This window comes from Aplysia californica, unplaced genomic scaffold (assembly GCF_000002075.1).
Source record: "Aplysia californica isolate F4 #8 unplaced genomic scaffold, AplCal3.0 scaffold00045, whole genome shotgun sequence".
NCBI lineage: Eukaryota > Metazoa > Mollusca > Gastropoda > Aplysiida > Aplysiidae > Aplysia > Aplysia californica.
Genome location: NW_004797315.1, coordinates 2,058,521 through 2,078,453, shown reverse-complemented (window position 1 = coordinate 2,078,453; position 19,933 = coordinate 2,058,521). Strand labels below are relative to the sequence as shown.

The window sequence follows — 19,933 nt, the reverse complement described above, 5'->3', positions numbered from 1 at the left end:
TTTATGCGAGCTTAGCAGCGGAAGTAAAGTCATGAATCGTGGTCGAAACGAAATTTCACAGAGGCAGAGATCCAGAACAGGACAACAATCAACAACAAGGGCCTCTCTCTATTTCTCAGGGTGGTCAGTAGATGGACATTTATTTCCTCTGGTGGGTCCCCTGCAATACTATTCTGCTCGTTTTTAGTTGTTTTTATTTCTCCTCTCTCATACTCTTCCAGGTCACGCCAATCTCATTGCAGCGCTGTTTCCCAGCGTCCAGTTCTGAAATAATTATCTAACTCTTCTTCTTGTCTTCTAGGGAGGGCAGGGGATCTACACTTACCTTCTACTTCACTACCAATCACCCAATTTGATGATGATTACATCTGATTTACTGGTCTTACTGGATTTCCCATCATTATATAAAAACGCAATTTTATAGATTATCTTTGGCGTATCAAATTTTGTCCAATCCTCCCCCCTAAATGGCCTCTTTGAACATTAGCAGCAGAGATCACCACTAATCTAGATCTAGATCTAGATCTAGATATAGATCTACTCCCCCCCCCCCCGCTTATGTCACAAAAATAAGGCCGGCTCTATTTCTCCGAACTTTCGGGAAAATAGAGTTGAACTCTATTTCTCCGAACGGTTTCCGTTATCGAGTTTTTCTAGTTATTTGCGAATGGAGTGGCCCGTGTGTGGTGTGTGTTTGTGTATAGATCTAGATCTATATGAATGTGTAGTGTGCCTGTGTGTGTACGTTGTGATCGGGGGAGGGGTGGGGGGGCGTAGAGGGATTTTTTTGTGATGTAGTTTTTGCTTTAGGGGTGATTAGACTAGATGCAAAATAGGTTACTGCCAAAGTCGACCAGTCTTGTTTTCTCGCAGTACCTTTGAAGGTATTTTCAAATGAAGTATAGTCCAGGAACGTTGCCCCAACTACAATTGAAGTATCTGAATATTCAGACAACTAAAAATCTCTAGCTCTAGAAATTGAATTTGATGCCCCCCCAAATATGTTTCTTCCCAGAATGGCAGAATGAAAGATGACGCCGAACTCTCGAAATAACCATAGATGTAACTCTATGCAAATAACCAACAAAACTCGAGAACGGAAACCGTTCTGAGAAATAAAGTTCAAGTTTATTTTTCCGAGTGTTCTGAGAAATAGTCACTTCGCAAAAATAATATCTAGATTCTAGATCTAGATTGTTAAAGTCCAAAGCTGAATGCCAGAGACCCTGAATTGCCAGGTAATCGTTGAAGAGAAAATCAAAATTTAAGCAAAGAATGGCCCTTTTTCGGCAGCTCCCACCCCCAATTATTATTCACCGGTTTGGGCCCCAAGAGGCCCCGCCCCGTTACCTAATTTTACATGGAGGGGGGGGCCCCTGAATTTTACCAAATTTACGTTTTGCAGTTAGGTTTCATCCCTGTTCTTTGTGTGGCCTTAGATTTGGTAATTAAGACTTCCGGATTTCTTCTCTGAATGTAAACAAATGGGAGGTAGACTTTAACGAACGGAACAACAAGATCACCATAGATCTAGCTAGCCCTCTTTTGCGACAGTTTTTGGTGCCAAAAAAGTATTCCCAGCAGGTGGTCTGCTGATCTTCAATTTTACACCCTAAAATTTTAGACATATTCTTACAGACAGAACGTCAACATGGCTTTTGCGCATGCGTTACTCGTCCGCGTTTCAGGTTTAGGTCGAGAGTGTCGCGAGTGGCCAGCAAATGCAACTAATGCGAAAATAGTGACCATCCTTGAGGGAAATTCAGTGATGGGTGATGTTGTCGTCTTCACCGACGGATCAGTTAGGCGTGGCCAGAAAGCTGGGTGGGCGTTCAGTTCTTGAGTTGACGGGAAGATAATTAAAGAACAGACTGGAGCCTACGAGTGCACTACATCGAGCATGGCAATGGAGGTTAAGGCAATAACAGAGGCGCTGGAATGGATCAGTATGGAATCGTATAAACATGCCCTGTTATTCACAGATCCGATGAGCACCCTAGAAAAAATCAGGAGTGGGTGGGTCTACAGTGACTGGAGAGCTTCCATTGCAAATAGCCACCTCCTAAATGTATAATCAATCTTGCATGTGTATCATAATTGTCCTAATATTTTTGGTAAAATCGTCAAAAATGTTTTGTTTTTTTTCGAGGGAAAAAAGTTTAGGCACCCCTGTCTTAACTTCTGTCTTGAATTTGTTTTGCAAAATTCATACTCTGAAATATGGTTTTGATTTTCAAACCTGAAACTTTTATCAAGTCAGTAAATTGAGTAAATTTTAATGAATTAGAACATCTCGAGAAGGAATTCCTTAACGAATGACCACTTATGCTCTATGTCACGGTAGAATAGATGGTTAGGGTTTTAGGTAAGGGTAAGGATAGGGTTAGAGATTGGGTCAGTGTTAGGGTTAGGTCTCTTCTATTATTGTGTTTGTTAAGGTGGTAGCTTGTTATGGAAGTCCTTCCAAATCTTGTCATCATTTTATTTTGTCAAGAAATAGAGCTCTGTATATTCTGGAATTTAAGTTTTGTTCTCAGCATGCAAATTCTGTCTTACAAATTAAGTAAGACTTAATTGTATTTTAATCAACTTAAAGAATCTTTTATTTTATTTTGAAGCTGGATTTGCATTCATCATATTACAAGATTGCTTTGTTAAGCTTAAAATTTTTTATATGCTTCAAGTAAAAAGAAATATTTATATACAGTAGTCTCCGCCTAAGATCCCGGTGCTCGGGAGCAAGGAAATGTGGGATCTTAGACAAACCAGGATCTTAACCGACGAACCCAGGGACGAATCTACAGTGACCCATATTAAGGCTCACAATCGGTAAAATGGTCTCCTTCCACTCTGAAATGAACTGACGTGACTGCTTGGTGGGTTTATGGCATATGGCGAGCAAAGAGTGGTTAACCTTGATGACCTATCACAGTGCATAGTGGGATGAGGCGTGCCATTTTCACTTATTATCCTATCATGAGTCTCAAGATCTACGCTTATCCAGTTGCCCCTCCCCTTTACCTGTCAAAAATGTATCGCTTTCCATCTCTGATCGAGTGTCCCCCCCCCCCCCCCCCCGCTCCCCAAACCACCTTTATCGTTACACCCCCATTACGCTGTGAAGCCACCAATTAAAATTCAGTCTGTCTCGCAAATTCGGGAGTAGAGACAACTGCTCCAATGGTCAAGGAAGAGTTCACGGTTCGATGTGATCCCGCCTGGAGGGAACATGGAGGCCCTACCCACTCATGGAGGTATGATGTAAGTTTAGGGGGAGAGCTCAGGTGTGAGTGCGATGCGTGGGGAAAACAAACGTGTCGGTCAGTTCACACCCCGGCGTGATCATATTCACGATAGTGGCTGATCTTTGATGCGACGGACTGTTTATTGATCTCAACTTTTCACTCTTGGTTGATCGGCTGTCCCGCCCGGGTTTTTGTTCCGCAAATTATGATCTGAAATGCGGGATCTTAGCCGAATGTGGACCTTCAGAGTGAATCAGAGCGGGATCTTAGGGGTGACTTTTGTATAGTAAAAATTCTGTTTTCTTAAAACAGCGGGATCTTATTAAGCGAACCGGGATCGTAAGCGGTGGGATCTTAGGCGGAGACTACTGTATTTATAATTCAATTGAATGTGATCATATGGCATTCTGTAAAATTTACTCAACAGTCTGAGAGGAGATTTATGTCAGCCTAGAAATGGCAGGGGCTCCCATGCAAGGTAGCCAGTGTCTTTGGTATGACCACTACAAAGGATCTTTATTTCCACTGGACCTTGATGCTCCACCTAGCTGCGAACAAAACCGGACGTCTGTAAGTAATGCTTTTCATTTTTCAATTATTTATCTAATTAATACTCAGTGGTTAGGCTACCGGACTCGGAATTGTGAGGTTGTGGGTTCGGGGGTTTGAGCCGCGGGCCCGATGTTGTGTCCTTGGGAAAGGCACTTTACACGAATTTCCCCCTCTTGAGCCAGGTGAGAATGGGTACCCAGCTATAGACAGTGAAAGATCTTGTCAGTTTGTTAGTGTTTGAGCGCTTAACCAGCTGCTTGCTCTGTATGCTTCCGGGGAAGCTGAGAATGTTTCTGAGTGTTCTATGGTCTGCTGGGGGTAATAATATAGTGTAAAGCGCATAGAGCTTGCTTTCGAGTGGGGATATGCGCTATACAAATGCTATTTATTATTATTGTTATTATTATCAGTAGGGAACCTTAATTATTGTTACAAAGGAAAGAAACAATATTTGAATCCACTCATGTTAGGAGGAAAATATTTGCTTTTACATATGAATTTTCTAATAATAATTTTCTGACGCTTTTGTTGTTGCTACACAGATTGCTTAGATCCTGCAATGTATCAATCTCTTCAACTAAGGTCAATACACCTTGGTTAGGTTTGGTCATCTATTTAAATGCTTTTTATAATATAATGCTTTAACTCTCTAATGAGCAAGACTTCTTACTTAAACGTACTATATTTATTAACATATAGTAGTTGGAACTTGTGTTTGTTGTCTTTTATTATGTCGCAGGAGTGTAGGTTTTTGCTTTTGCTTGAGCTTCATGTCTTGTTTTTTTTTCTTTTATTTAGTAATCTTTTAGTGTTGTTCCTTCAGTGAACATGACATGTATTTAAGAAAATATTTCATTATCTAATGTCGGAAACACTGCTTCCTCTGTGAATTGTGAATTGTTAAGAAAATCTATGAACTTCAATGTTCTCGATTTCTGTTTATTATGTGATCACTAAGTCTTGGAGGCTGTGGGCCTAATTTAATCAAAATACACCTGCACTCATTACCGATGCATCTCTTCTGAATGCATTTATGATTATTCCTCAGACTTCCTCACTTCTGGAAATATGCTGCTCGTATGTTGTGAAGGATGCAGCCATGACCAGGGCAGCAATAGATTGTGTGCCATCCATCTTGCGTGTGCACATGATGGAAGCTGCTTTGAAAGGAAACCACGACAGGTCAATACAGGCTCTAATGTCTCGCTGGTCTCTGCAGAGTCTTGTGCTGTCTCGACTGGTGCCCAGTGTTTTCACTTCACTTCTGCCTCTCTATCGGCCGGTGTATCAGTCTGATTTGGTGAGGCAAGGTAAGCCTTGTGTGAACATGGTTATCAGTAAATACTGTAAAGTAAAACCTGCTCTCTCTGGAAAAATAAAAGGCAAAAGAGACAGAGGTAGACCAAGAATAGATTATTGCTTAGTGAACTTGAACAGATGGATGACGAGAAAAGACCAGTGAACTGTAGTACTATTTTTAGAACATCAGAGTAGAGAAATGAGTGATGATCCACAGTTTCAGACCAGGTTCTTGAAGCAGAAGAAACCCTGTACAAGTCTAACCCCCTCCCCCCCCCCCCCCCTCCCCCTTCCCCATTCTTGTGAATGATACTGGCCTTTGACAGGTATTCACAATGTAGAGTAGTTTTGCACGTGCGATAGTTCCTTTTGAATTTTTGAATGACTGAATCGATATACAGATTTATCTGGGTTTGACATTGTTGATTTAGCCCATTATGCAACCTTGTTTCTCTACTCACGGGCAGTATTGCATACAGACGTAAGTCATTTTTGGCGGCCTTTTAGATACGCCTGTATGCAATACTGCTCTTGTACTGTATTGTTTTTCTGTATATAAATATATGTATGGTGACGGGGCAAGATCAGGGCAATATAGCTTTTTTAAGAGAATTTGAGCAAAGGAATGAATGGAGCACCATGATTACCGATGTTTGTCGCAGGTCGGGCACATGATGATGAGATGAAAAATGTATTCAAATTTGTTGTGCGCTGTACTTGTATATGAAGCATGTTGTTGACTTGGGATGTTATCAAATTTCAAATTAGTGAACTGAGTCTACGAGCTTTTTATGGTCAAACCCTTACTGAAATGGCCTTGGTTGTGTTTCAGAGATGGTCATAATGTGGTAACATTTGGAGATAAAAATAGATGGTTGTACTGTGAAAGTGGGTTCAGAGTGCACAGGCTTATTTTTGGCATTATTAAAAATTATGAGTTTCATATTAATGTCTTATTTTACTCTTTTGTGCAAATAAAGTATGGAAAAGAGTCATTAGTCACATTCTCATGCCAATTTTTATGTTCTCTTTTTAATTCGCAGGTTTACGATACACTACAGCTCTGGCACACACATTCCTGGAGTGTTTGCGGCAAGTATCATCCACCAAGATACGACACCTAGACATCACAGGATTTCCTACTGGTACCATATTTGTCTTGACTAATCATATAGTGCGTAGTACTAATAGAACTCAATACTTGTCTGTCCATGCTCTCCATTTTGTCAGCTTGTGATGTGAAAGAGATGAGGAGATTTATATAGACTGAAATATCCTTCATTAGATCTTTTTACTTTGTGAGGAGTTGTTCGTTTTATTTAATTTCTTATATTCCCATTCTTTTGTTTTGCATTTTTTGGATATATCTCATACTGAAGAGTTTCATGTTAATGTAGTTTCAGTTGTGTACCTCCACCTTTTAATCTCAAAGGGTTGTTTGTTGTGAAGTTGTCCTCAGGTCTTGTAAGTATCAGCCATGCTCAAATAGTTCAGTTATTATTGCCACTCTTTTCGGCATTGGTAGGCTACATGCAAGTCACCAGTTTATTTTTTTTAAATTGATAGAAATATTAACCTGGTCCCTGACCTTCCTTTTCAAGTCATTCGCTCTCGGCCAGCACAGATAAAGAAAAGAATTATTTGTCACATAGGTGAACACATAAAAAACCGTCAAAGGATTGAGCAAAGCTGCTGGAAGATTTTTTTGTCCTGAGGTTTTTTTTATATGAGACTCAGTTTGGCAAAAACAGAGCTTTGAAAATCTCTTTGAGATTTCATTTATCAGTTACAGATTTGACATTTTTATGTGGCCCTTGGATTTTTTAATGTGAAAATAAATACTTTTTGATATGTGTGATATGAAAAAAAGTGGTGCTAAGTTAAGCTCTACTACAAGGATAGCTGTGCTGCATTATTATTTTTTTTTACAGCTGTGCCTCATTCTGACTTTTCACCACACATTTGAAGACTTTTTAGCCAGTCATTTACTCTTCTTGTTTTTTTAGCAGAGGCGATTCTTTTCTTTTTTAGTGGCCATGTTTTATTCTGACTACTCACAACATAATAAGTTAAAAACATCAGCTCTACTATTTAAAAATTTTTTTTTTCAGCGGAGGTGATCCTCTATTACCTGTGCTCCCACTGCATGCTGGCTCATAATGAGCGACGCAGGAACAACATGATAACTCTGTACAACCAGGCTCTTCACCTTGCCCAGGAGTGCCATGGCTCTACCCCAGACTCACACAGCCCGTTGGACACATACTTTCAGAACTGTTTACCGGAGAACATTTGTAAGAGCTTGTTGCCTAGTTTTGGTCTCTTAGTCTTACTTTTCCCATTTACAGTGGAACCTGTCGTGGGCGACCACCCATTTTATTGGGTAAAAGAGATCGTCTTAGACAGGTGATCCTCTCGGACAGTGTCACTACAATATAGAACAAACACAAAGGGAAAGTGAGAAGTGGTCATTTATGCAGGTGGTTGTCTGGAACAGATGGTCGTCAGAACAGGTTCGACTGTATGTTCATGCTCTGTTTTGAGCAAACCAGTAATGCGTGTGGAGAGAAAAGATTCTAATAAACAACTTTTGTAAAATCATTTGTTTGTGGGGTTAGCCCACAGAAGACTTGTAAGGAGTGAATTTTTTTTTTTATGTATTGGACTCTGGTTTTGGGGACAAGCAAAACAAAAATCGTACCCATGCAGTGAGATTTAGGTGCATTTTGTGTAAGTTTATTGTTTAGAGGTGTCTAGTACAATGGATGATCGTGATCCTGATAGGAATGGTCTACATTAACCCTTTGAGCCCTGACTTCCTGAGGCTACCATGCCCCTCTGCCTGAGCTCGTGGGTGATTCATTGCTATATCACACCCTCACATTTGTATCATCGTCAGAATCACATTCCATTAGTCCTTGTTATTACCAGCTTTTAATTTAGAAAGATTTTCAAAATAATCGACAACGTCCTGTGCAGTAAACACTGTTATCCATGCGCGTTATGTCTGAGACGGGCGGGGATAGGGAATAGGGTCTGTCTTGCTCACGTTGTTGTACCGGTGGCTAGGCATATCGGCAATATTATGTGCTACCGGTACCTTGTGGCTAGGGTTTAAAGGGTTATAAACTTTGAACTTACTGCAAGCATGTAGGTATCCTTGAGAGAGAAATTTTAAGTTTAACTGCTTTCAAGTTGGGTTGCGTATGGAATTGTATTGCCTATGGAATTGTGTATTGGAATAGCTTACTTACCTTAAGTCAAATTAAAGGGTTTGTGAAAAATTGTGTTGTCTCAAACATTTAAACTTTGGCTTTTTTTTCTTGAAATGGCAAGGCAAATGGGACTTTTAATTGGGTTTGGAATAGTTTGTCACAAAACATGCTGTAACCAGTCATTTTGTACTGTTTTGATGTAGTTGGGTTTTTTTGTGGCTGTGGTGTACAAATAGTCATTTATTTTTAATAGTTAGCTTTTTCAACATTTTACTCTATTTTGATATATAAATCTTTTTGTCTCAAAACCCTCCCTACCCCCCGGGGCAGTGCCACTGACTGAAATGTCTTTAAGCCATTCCCAAAGGGCAGACATTTCTCATTCTAATGCACAGTAGAATTGTAAATGGGCTGATCCAACAATGTCATTCTCATAACTGTGCCTGAACTACAACAGGGAACTGCTGCTTTTTCTTTCGTAATCCTTATTATCATCATTTTCCTCTACTTCTTTTGTATGTTTGTCACACTCTTGTGACCCACTATTTCCGGGGTGCCTTGATAGTCAAAGCAGACTTTGTGCTGTTAAAGCTAGAGAGATGAGCAGAGTAAGTCTGATTCCCTGTAAGGACTTTTCTGTTGACATCCACCCCTTGGTGCTCATATAACCTTATGCAGTTGGGAGCACCGTAAAACCTCTACTAAAACACACAAACAAACCTTTCCATCATATTAAATACATTTTTAACCTGCTTTCCTGTAGAGCTTTCATTGTGTCCTGAATCATAAACTTTTCCTTGATTTGAAATCTATCTCACTTTCAGTTCACGTATATATCCCTTACATAACATACCTGTATTATTTTCAGTACTATTGATAAAGGAATATTTTCTACAATGCTCATATTCCATAAGGCGTTACTTTTGCGTTATTCAAAATTTTGTAATTATACTAATTCCTCTTGCTCTTCTCATTCTCAGCTGTTGAGATCAAACTGGATGCGTTTGTGACGTCCGAGTCGTGCCACTCAGAACTCTGTAAAGCGCTCACTGTGTCCGCTTTTCCTGAGACAAGATTTCGTCTGGTTGTGGAACGACTCAGCATTACGTGTTTAGGAGGTGAACGAGTTCTACTCTTGCTCAAACAGCTGCGCCCAGAGGTAGGATCATTGGTTAAAAATCAAATATAACCCTCTCATGCCCTCGCACTGTGACAGTCACTGTGTGTGGCTCAAAGGTCAAATGTCAACTATCGGGGATCATAGGGTTATCCTGCTGACTTTTTGGTGTGACAGCTTCCCTTTCTACTTTCCTCCTTTATGTGAACCTTCCACCCCCAGTACCGTTTGAAATCCCCAGCTCTTTGTCAGTAGCCTTCAAGTACTGCAAAGTTAGGATTTCTATAGTTCTGGACTGATTTCTCTTATGAACTGAGTTGTCTCAGAAAAATTCTCCAAAATTTATGAAGAGTGGGAAGGCGTGTTGGTTGTGAGAAGGTTGAGGTTTTTGTGACAAGTTTTAACTCACTGAGCACCACGCCCCGATTTGCCTCCAAGCCCCAGAGGACCCCCAATTTCCCCCACTTTTTGAAAATTCATAAAAAATTGAAATGAAATGCTATTTCTTCGAAATTTTCTGTGCTATTTAGTAAGATATTGGTTCAACAGACACAATAAACACATTGTGTGAAGAATGAACAACAAAAAATGTATGGGATAGAAAGTTGGGACAAATTTGCCCCTGAAAAAAATGTTGAAAAAAGAAAAGGAAGTGATGTGACAAAGCAGAAATCTAATAGACTTACACAAAATGGTTGTGGCAGTGTGTGTTTGTGTGTAGGAGAATGAAGCATGAGTGTGTACGGTGAAGTAGCATAAAAATGTAAGTGACAATTAATTTTGAAAACGAAAAAAAAAAAAAAAATCTAGATCTAGATCTTCCACGTTGACAGGCTGAGAAGTGTTTTCATTGTCAGTGTTGCTAGTTCTAGGACTAGATCTAGATCTGTCAATAGATGTCCCAGGTCTGGGTACATTATATATCTTCTCCACTTTGAGGGCTGATTTGAACTAGAGTTTAGTACTGGGGCTAGATCTAGATCTATCATCATTCCCAGCCGGACCAGGCTGCGTACTCGCTGACGAGTCAGATTCACGATGGAGAGACGATGTTGGTCTAGATCTAGCTAATGTCACTTTCTCAATCATCTTCATCACTGCTAGGCGAATTCACATTTTGATTTATGAAGTTATCTATCTGGTACTTCACTATCACTTAAATCTTCACAAAAATTATCGAGTTTCAATAAACTTCGACACAAACTCGCCGTGCCGTGCTTCGCGTACGAGAAACAACAACGAACTGCATGGAAGTTCCTTACTTTCAGTTGTTCAGTCCGTTGGACAAATAACCCGTTCATTCGCACTAAAAGTGGTAAATATACACGAACCACAAAGAACTAGCTTGTCGATCTCCTGTTTAAACCACTGGGGCTATTTGCAAGCATTTTTAAACTGCTGGGTTTGCTTTATAGTCAATTATAGTTGAATCTGCGTACGCTGCAGTCGCGGTCGTCGACGCGAATTTAATCTTATCAGCAACCGATTACGTCGGACGTTCCGGGCAGGCCGCCGGGGTCACTCAGTGTGCACTGTTGGTGTACAGTGCACGCGCCAGGAAACATGTGTTTTTGCCATGAATACGGTGGGAGTGTGTTAATCGATGATGAAAATAATGCTCTATCTTTCGTACCTTTCTATTTATAAAGTGTTGCAAACACATGAATAACCCCCTCTCATAAGCTGATGAGACATTATAAGTAGTTACGCCCATTCGAATAACCTTTCTAGACGCTCTTGTTGTTATGAATGACCTGAGGGATAATATAGGTCAATTTCGGAATGTTTTGCACTCAAATTGTTCTTTGTACCTGCACAATGGTATTCAAAACTATCAAACAAGCTTATTTTTTATCAGGTAGTATCATTTCATACAAAATCAAGCTCAATTTGAAAGATTTTGTATAGAAAAATGGAAGTCTTGTTTCCTGACTATCCTTTCGAGCTCCTCATGTCTAAGTGGGTCAATTTCTTCTATAATTTCATTGGACGAACATCTAGAGCTACCAACTTGGCGTGTTTTGAATGAGACGTATGCCTCGATTACGAACCAATGCGGGCGGTTCTAGAAGAAGGCCACAAACGCACAAAAACTCAAGCAGACTGACACGCACACACTTGACCTGCGTGAATGGGGATCCGACTCGGGACCCAAATTTCACGTAAGATGGTGCGCGTGCGCTGAGTCAGGGGCTAGACTGACTCGGGACCAGAACGCAGGCGAGGTGTCGAAAAAGGCTTATCGGGCGACATAAACCCGTCCCCCGCAGGACGAGGGTTAAGTGAGGAAAGGTTGTTTTTTTTTTTTAGCTGAGTATCCACCAGTCTGCTGGAATGTGGTATCCCACTCAGTCCAGGTTGGCTCTGACCGACAGATTTGAAGCAGATGACGTTCCTTATGATTTGATTTGTGTCGATGGGGGCTTAATTATATATAAGCTCTTTTGAATAACAATAATTGTGGTCTCTATGGATTGCTAAGTTGCTATTTACTTAAGAGCAAGCCCAGTCAGCTTTAATAAAGAAAAGGCCGTTACATTACATGCATGACGGATACTGTATAACTTTGCTGTCTTTTAGTTTTAGTAAAAAAATTTATGGCACTTGTAACACAAGTAGGTGCCAAAGATCAAAGTTTTTACTAAGTAGAGAATTATATACAAAGAAAAGAAGAAGGAGATTCAGGATGATATATGTTTGATAAGACATAAGGAGCCAACCACATCTGATTCAGAGCACCCGCCAATCACCCATACTTTGCTATCTGTCCTCAGGAGATCCGAGGTCTGCAGCTGAAGTACAACTCGCTAGAGAACAGTCATTTACTGTTGATGGCTCCAACCCTTCAGTCTCTGACCCAGCTGACCGCCCTGGACCTGTCGTGCAATCACCTGAACCTCTACCAGGCCTCCTCGGCTCTCATCTTACAGCAGGTGTTCGCCCCTCTGGTCCATCTGCGCAGACTCGACCTCAGCAACAACCGGTTGAAGAACCAGCTGGCCACGATACTGAGCGGCATTTCTCACCCGCTACAACAGCTGTGCCTAGCTGCATGTGGACTCACCCCAGCTGATGTGGGTGCGTTGGCCACCTGCCCTCACACGCTGTCTCTAGAAGAACTGGACCTCAGTGAGAACAGCCTGACGCCGTGCTACGTTTCTCTGGGCCGCATCCTTGCAAATATTTCCTCCTGTGTGAAAGTTCTAGAACTGGAAAACTGTCGCTTCACCGATGAAATTGTAATGAGCCTGACCATTCATTTCTCTGGCTTCCAGAACCTGCTGTTTCTCAGCCTGGCAGGCAACACGTGGACCACCAGTACAGTTTTGACTTTGACAAAGGGTGTAGCCAAACTAAAAAAGCTCAAAGTGCTACAACTCTCATACCCTTATGAATGTCACACGGATGAGGCTTCGTCGGAGGAGTTGGAATTATTTAAAGCTACTGTGGCCTCCCTCCTTGAGGCTGATGATCTGTTACATACCCGGCCAAACAAAGTAGAGCTTGTTCTTTTCTGAAGTGGAAAATGTCCTGTTCTACTACTTAGTCTGTCTCCTTCTTTTTCTTTTCAATTGCATCTCATTTGAAGTCCGGTATCTATCATATCCTGCTCAGTTCTTTTGTTGGCTCGTACAGCTTCTCCTATAGTGTCAATGTGGTTGGCCACGTTGGCCGGGTGGGAATGGGGTTTGTAATCTGAGTGCTGTATTTCTAGTCCAACTATTTGAATGCAGCTTTGGAGAGGTAGAAATCTTACTGTTTTACTTAATATGTATCGAATATTTACCACCCCTGGTTATGAAGTGCTTTTGAATCTATTGACATTTTGAAACATTTTTTTTTCATCTATTTTTGTCTTTTTTAGAATTCACATCGAAAGGTTTGTTCAATACGATTCTTTTGTCTTTTTGTGCTAGAGTAACTGTACCAGGGCACGACCACATGGACTAAAATATCCTGTTTCGCTTACTGCCGGCAGCTATCACAACGCTACTGTGTCCGCCATTAATTTGGGATATCAACTTCCGATTTCTGCTGTTAGAATGCGGTTCTCGTCCTTAATTGTGTTCACAAAATTGTTTATAATAATGTAACTACTTCGGCAAGGGCGCAACCACTCGGCGAGGGCATGGCCACCACCAGTGCCAGGCACGACCACTCTGCCTGTTACGCGACCATTTCGCCCTGGTTGCGACCAGAGTCACCAAAAACTGAACTGTTAGTATTCAGTAGGTATAATATGTTAGTAAACAAAATGTGGATACAGAACTGTTAGACAACATTCAAACATGCCAAATACCGCCTACCTTTGATGTGTTTTCTTGGTGTGGTCACTCATGGTGGCGCCAGGGTAGGAGGATGAAATTTTCCTGTACTGGGTGCGACCCACCCCTCCCCCCTTCCCCCCCAACTAGGTCAGTTATGAACAGGCATCAAAGAAACATGATTGAGCAACAAATGTTAGCAACAATGAGGCTGGGGTTAGTGTAGAAAGCAAGAAAGGGCCATAAATAATGTCAATTATTGAAGGTTAGCGCGACCTTACCTCAGAAACAATAAAAACTTTTTCGGTGAAATTTCAATTTGATGGTGCCGCCTTTCCAAAACGTACTTGATTTGAAAAGGAAGCGGAAGTAAACAACCGAAATTAGTTAAGGGACGCCATTACCGCTGAAGATTTTAGCCAAAACTGCCATGGAAACGGGAGAATGCGGAAGTAGCCGGGCCCGGGTCACGTTACTCTACCTCTTACTTAGTTTGTTGATTTTGAAACCAGCAAAGTATCAATGGTGTACATGTACTTTTGATATTATTATACCTGAATGAAAGATAGATTGTCCAATCCAATCTATATGCAGTGCTGAGGTATTCAAGGAATTTGATTTTTCCAGTTCGCTTGCAGTGCTAGGGTAGAAAATAATGCTTTTTAAAAAATGTTTGACCTGCCTGTACAGAGAACACCTTTGTACGTTTTTGATGAACCATTGGGACTGATTGCGCGTGTGTGTGTGTGTGCGCGTTCGTGTGTGTGTGCATGCGTGTGTGATGCTATGGGAAGAGGACAGCCAATTTTGCTATTCTTTTTTCCTTGATGCCCTCTATCGTTGGCTAGCTGTTCAATTCGTCCCTCAAAACACGTACTAGCGTAAGCCACATTTTGTTAGTTTTGCACGAGAGACGTTTAAAGATTAGAGCGATTTTCACCATCCCATTGTGGCGTCAAATAGCTGACCTTGCCCTTAATATTTTGACATAACGTGTGTGGGCCAACTACTTTTCAATTGGCTAGAAGCATCTTTGTGAGATTAGTAGGTTTTGAAGGGAAAATGACCTTTTTGTCCGATACGCTAGTACGTGCTACGTCAATGAAAGCCTCGATGTGTGGCTTACGTTATTAGATTGTTGGATACGTTAGTACGTGCTTTTGTATTCTAAAGCATAATGCGTTCATTGCGTGGCTTAAGCCTAAATGGTAACTTCCAAATAACAATAAAAATACAAAGAAAGATCGATTTGGTTTAAAATTCACGGGCTGTATTATCCGTAACAAATGACAATGTTAACAACAACTCGAAATATGCAGACGCCAACTGAACATGATAAAAAAATCAACTTAAAATTAAATAATCACTGCAACTATCTACTGCTTAAACAAACGTTTCATTATGGACTATTCTTTTGTGAAACACTATCCTGTTTAATATGGGAAGCAGTACTTTACTAAAAACAAAACAAGCTACAAAAAACTTGAGCTAGTATGTGCTCACTAAATTTTCAAATTTGCAAAAACAAATAATAAAGAATTCAGGGAACATTTCCGCTAGAGTTAGAGCTCCACTTAGGCTTATTGGGAACATGATCTTGCTGTAGAGATGTAAATTCAATGACATATTTCAAAGACTAATAAGCAGTAACTCAGAAATAGAGTAGAAAATGTGAAATTAAATACATTTTGTGTCATAACTTGACTGCTATACACTTAAGCTGGAGTTACACCTTAGCGAACAAAGTAAAATAGCTTCGCCCCAAAGGAGACCTTCACAGCCAACTATAACTCATGGGGTAAGGAAAGATAAAAAGCTTTGTGCTCTTCCAGTTTAATTACTGGTGAGGGACCAGAACAGAGTGAAAACAAATCAGTGAATTTTTCTCTCGAAATGTTTGTTGGTCCTGAGTTCAGTTTCTGAGGTGCACAGTCCTTTACACTATTCTTCAGTCTCTTGAGGGACAGGGTTTTGAATGAACTGTCAAAGTGGCTCGTCTTGTAGAAGACTTTATCTGGCTGTTCTTTAGTGACTCGCAGTTCCATGATATTGTTCCACAAAAAAGTGTCTTCCGTATCAGATCCTCTTCGTGCGTCCAGGATTCTCAAGTCCTTTGATAAGCCTTTGAGATCCCGAAAGTCTTTAGACTGCATCTGATTCACCAGGTGAGGCTTTTGAGGTCGAGCGAGAGACTTCACTGTTGCTACCCGAGAAGGAAGGAACAAATCCCCAGCCCTCTTCAGGGAATGTCCTATTGCGTAGTCTAAACAGCCGTATGCACTGCTCACCGTCGAACGCTCCGTATCCCGGACTCTAGCATGGAGATCATCAGGAGAGAATGCGTCGCTGTTTCGGGCTCTTCCTCTCTACAGCTTTTCTGACGCACCGAGCCCTCTCACCGATGCGAGGTCTCCATGTTAGTTCGACTGTTTTCCTCTGCTGCCAACTTTAGGATTCATTCCAGCCTGAGTCCTCTCGCTTCAACCAGATCCAGTGACTGGCTTTCTCTGCTGTCTCCTGAAGGGAGTTTGTGAGTTCGTTGCTTTTCTTTGCAGTAAGTCCTGCCACTCTCATCCACTTACGGGCGCTTGTTGCTGCAAAACCTCTGCATCCTACCTCTACCGGAAAATGGGTTGCCTTCCATCCTGCCTCCTCACATTGTTCGACGAGTGCCTCGTAACGGTTTTCTTTCCGCTCATGAGCGGCATAGATATTGTCCTCGTGGGGCACCGTGAGCTCTACCAAGTGCACCTCTTTGCCTTTTTCCTCCCATAACACAATGTCTGGCTTTTTTGTAGTTACAGAATCACCCTCGTTCTGATCATGGTTTGTTTCAAAGAACCTCAATGAAATCTCTTCAAGATTCACACTATTGTTCACAGTATACAACATCATCGAAGGCGTAATCGAATTTTTGTTCTGACCACTGCGTCCATCGGCAAAAAGAAAAACTTTTTTGATGCCACGGTTGTCATAAAATTTCAGGGCAAGGTGGACTGTAGTTGAAATTTCCGAGGATCCACGTTTGCTTTGCGTTTCATCGTAAGTGAAGCAGTGACAGTCTCTGTTAGCAATGTTATAGAAAGTCAGGTTGTAGTTGGACAATGTCCTTTTGTAAAAGATGGCACTCTCCTGAGTCATAGGGAGGTAAATGACCTGCTGCAAATCAAAACTTGCACAGAGAATGTTTTCACTTTCCTGAGCTTCTTTCTTGCGTAGCTCCTTTATTTCCCTGACCTTTTCTTTTTCTCCCACATGGATCTCAAACTTTCCCCTAAGACCTATCTTTGTTTCTTCATTTCCTAGGTGATAATTGACACAAAGAGAGCACTGGTCTTTCTTGGGCCGGTGGACTGACAGATTTGTACTTTTGAATACATCGTTTTATGTAGTGAAGCTTGATGGCCTTGGTATCCATTCCTGGATGAACATGTGGTACATGCTTGTGAACTCTTGTCCCAAATTCCTCTTCATTTTGGCTTCCTTCTGTTTGTTTGATCTGAGTTTCTTTTCCTTTCTGACTTCTTTCTCACTTCCCTCCACTGTGTACTGCTCGGGAACTGATCTTTGCATTCTTCCTCCCCCCTCATCAATGACAGTTTCCTTTGTCTGAAACTGATCGGGAGCATCAGTGTTCATATTCACACCAGCGGGAATCTTAAACTTTAAGGGCCTACCTACAGCTTTTATGTGTTGTTGATTTTTTCCTTTGACCTTCTCGTGCTTTTTTATGTTGAACTCACGATGCAATCTCTTTATTGAAATGATCAAAGCAAAGAAGGATTTCACAATCAGGACAAGCCGCCCATACTTCAGCATTGCACCTTTTGACCAAGCATGTTCCAGGATTGAATTCCGGATCGCCATCTGAGTCGTAGCCATGCTGACATTTCATCACTGTCTGCCTCACTAAGCATATCAGTGTCCTTGAAGCACATACGTGCATCTATTTGTCCCTTAAAGTTCTCAGTGGCAGTTGGACACCCATGACTTATGCAGTCTGTAAGCTTAAGACTTCACCAGGGTTCTGAATGTCAATTAGAGTTTGAACAGTAGGGCTACATGTCAAAGAAAGAGTGGTTGTCCAGAGCGGGATCCCATTTGTAAACAAAGGACGAGTAAAAAGGGACTTCAAGAAGTGGAGTCTGAGCATTCACTGCCTCACATGAAGCACACTGCTCACGTGTGTAGTTTAGCTTGTCTTCCCGCTCTCTAGAAGTGCTGCGTGATGTTTTGTTGCCATAGGCTCAGCCCCGGCTGTGTGGCTTACGTTAGTTTGTGCTGTATAATAAAAACAGAACAATGGGTCAAAGTGGACGTCACGCACTAGCATAACCAACAGTGTGTTAGTACGTGCTGTATCTTTTTGTGGGCAAGTGGGATACGTTCAAACTGGAATCGACTATATCTCAGCTATTTATAGCTCGATTCCTACGATGTTTTGAGAGGATGTAGTATCGGATAAAGGGAATCGCGTGATTGCTATAACTTGATTTCGGGTCAGATGTGGCTTACGTTAGTACGTGTTTAGAAGGACGAATTGTTCTAAGCCCAGAAAGCAAAATATTTTTAGGAGAGAAAATGAAATGTTTTATTATTTTTTTAAAAATCTTACTTTTATTATATATGTATTTAGTTTTATTCAACATTTAAAATTTGATTTTCAACTAAATATTTTAAAGCACCGACAGCCAATACTGAAGAATAAGAAACTGCAATTAAAAATTTATTTTTTTTCAAAATGTTTGGCTTAGTAGATCTGAACTACTGGCTTACGCTATGGGAAGCGGTGATAATATGGTGGCCTGTATGTTAGTGTGCCATAAAGTGTAAAGTGAGTGGATAACCCCCCGGGACAGTGCCACTGACTGTAGTGTCTTTAGGCCATTCCCAAAGGGGGGACATTTCTCGTTCAAGCACAGTAGAATTGTAAATGGGCTGATTCATGTCACGCTCATAACTGTGCCTGATCTACAACAGGGAACTGCTGCTTTTTCTTTCTGAATCCTTACTATTGTCATTTTCCTCTACTTCTTTTGTATGTTTGTCACTCTCTTGTGACTTGCTATTTCCGGGATGCCTTGATAGTCGAAGCAGACCTTGTGCTGTTGAAGCTAGAGAGGTGAGCAGAATAAGTCTGATTCCCTGTAAAGACTTCTCTGTTGACACCCACCCCTTGGCGCTCATATGACCTTATGCAGTTGCGAGCACCGTAAAACCCTTTACTATTTAAAAAAAAAAAAAAAAAAAGTGAGTGGACGTATAGCAATTGTGTTGTTGCCGACATGTGTGGTGTCATATATTTCATGTTGGGAGTGAATGGTTGGATGTTGATAAAATGTGTAGGTAATGAGGAGAAGAGTTGCTGTGCTCTTCCATCTCTGCTCTTCAAATTTGATTCATAATTAAAATCTGAGTTATAGGACACATGCATTCCTTTTATGTTCTTTTTAGTATGCTGTTGGTAACGTCAATGGTCTGTTTTTGTATGCAGACAGGAATGCAGCATCACTCAGTTATATATTACCAGCTGGGTACTCGTTTGATGAACAGATTCAAAAGAATCAATCGTCGAGTCATTTTCATGCAAGAGAAAAAATCTGCAAATGATCAATTGAACAAGAGATGTAGCTATCACCTGAAAGAGAAATTTAGATATCACCTGGAAGAGAGATTTATTTATCACCTGGAAAAAGAAAGGATTAGTTTTCAATTTACATTATATTGTAATGCTGAAACAGTCACTAACCTCAGAACTTTACAGGACTTCTTTGTAGACAACATTCCTGGTCAGAGGCGATGACACATAAGCAATGGCGTCTCTCCTTCCACTTCTTGAAAAGGCAACGTATAGCATTCCATGGGAAAATACTGGTTGTTGTAGATCCAGTCCGATGGAATACAATATTTGTCCCTGGGCTTTGTTGATCGTCATCGAAAAGCATGCACGTAGGGGTATTTGCTTCCGTTGAAAGACGAATGGAAAAGTTGTATCCGATGGCTGTAGCGGAATTCTGGGCACCAAATACCTTTCTCCTTTGTGTGCACCAACAGCAACTTCAACTTCAACAGTGTATCTGTTGCAAGAAGTCACTGCACATCTCATGCCATTCATTGTTTGGACTTTATTGATCGCAGCAACGTGACAGGCGTACCAACTTTCAATTTTAAAATGTGTTGTGGAAGGCCAGATATTTCAATAGAATTTAGAAATTCTGCAGGGAATTGAACTGATTCTTC

General features: G+C 41.0%; 1 protein-coding gene across 1 annotated transcript; it reads left to right on the top strand.

The window, feature by feature from the left end:
* Positions 1-36: 36 nt before the first annotated feature.
* Positions 37-15,042, top strand: LOC101852829 (leucine-rich repeat-containing protein 14). The gene is made up of 7 exons (XM_005092371.3): positions 37-151; positions 3,673-3,815; positions 4,846-5,107; positions 6,140-6,241; positions 7,208-7,390; positions 9,292-9,470; positions 12,203-15,042. The coding sequence occupies exons 2-7, from the start codon at positions 3,702-3,704 to the stop codon at positions 12,944-12,946; spliced, it is 1,584 nt and encodes a 527-aa protein (XP_005092428.1). The 5' UTR covers positions 37-151; positions 3,673-3,701; the 3' UTR covers positions 12,947-15,042.
* The last annotated feature ends 4,891 nt before the right edge of the window (positions 15,043-19,933 follow it).

Coding starts and splice junctions, on each gene's coding strand:
- LOC101852829 (XM_005092371.3), top strand. CDS start 3,702: ATGGCAGGGGCTCCCATGCAAGGTAGCCAGTGTCTTTGGTATGACCAC. Junction 5,108..6,139: donor GTCTGATTTGGTGAGGCAAG/GTAAGCCTTGTG, acceptor TTTAATTCGCAG/GTTTACGATACACTACAGCT. Junction 7,391..9,291: donor CTGTTTACCGGAGAACATTT/GTAAGAGCTTGT, acceptor TCTCATTCTCAG/CTGTTGAGATCAAACTGGAT.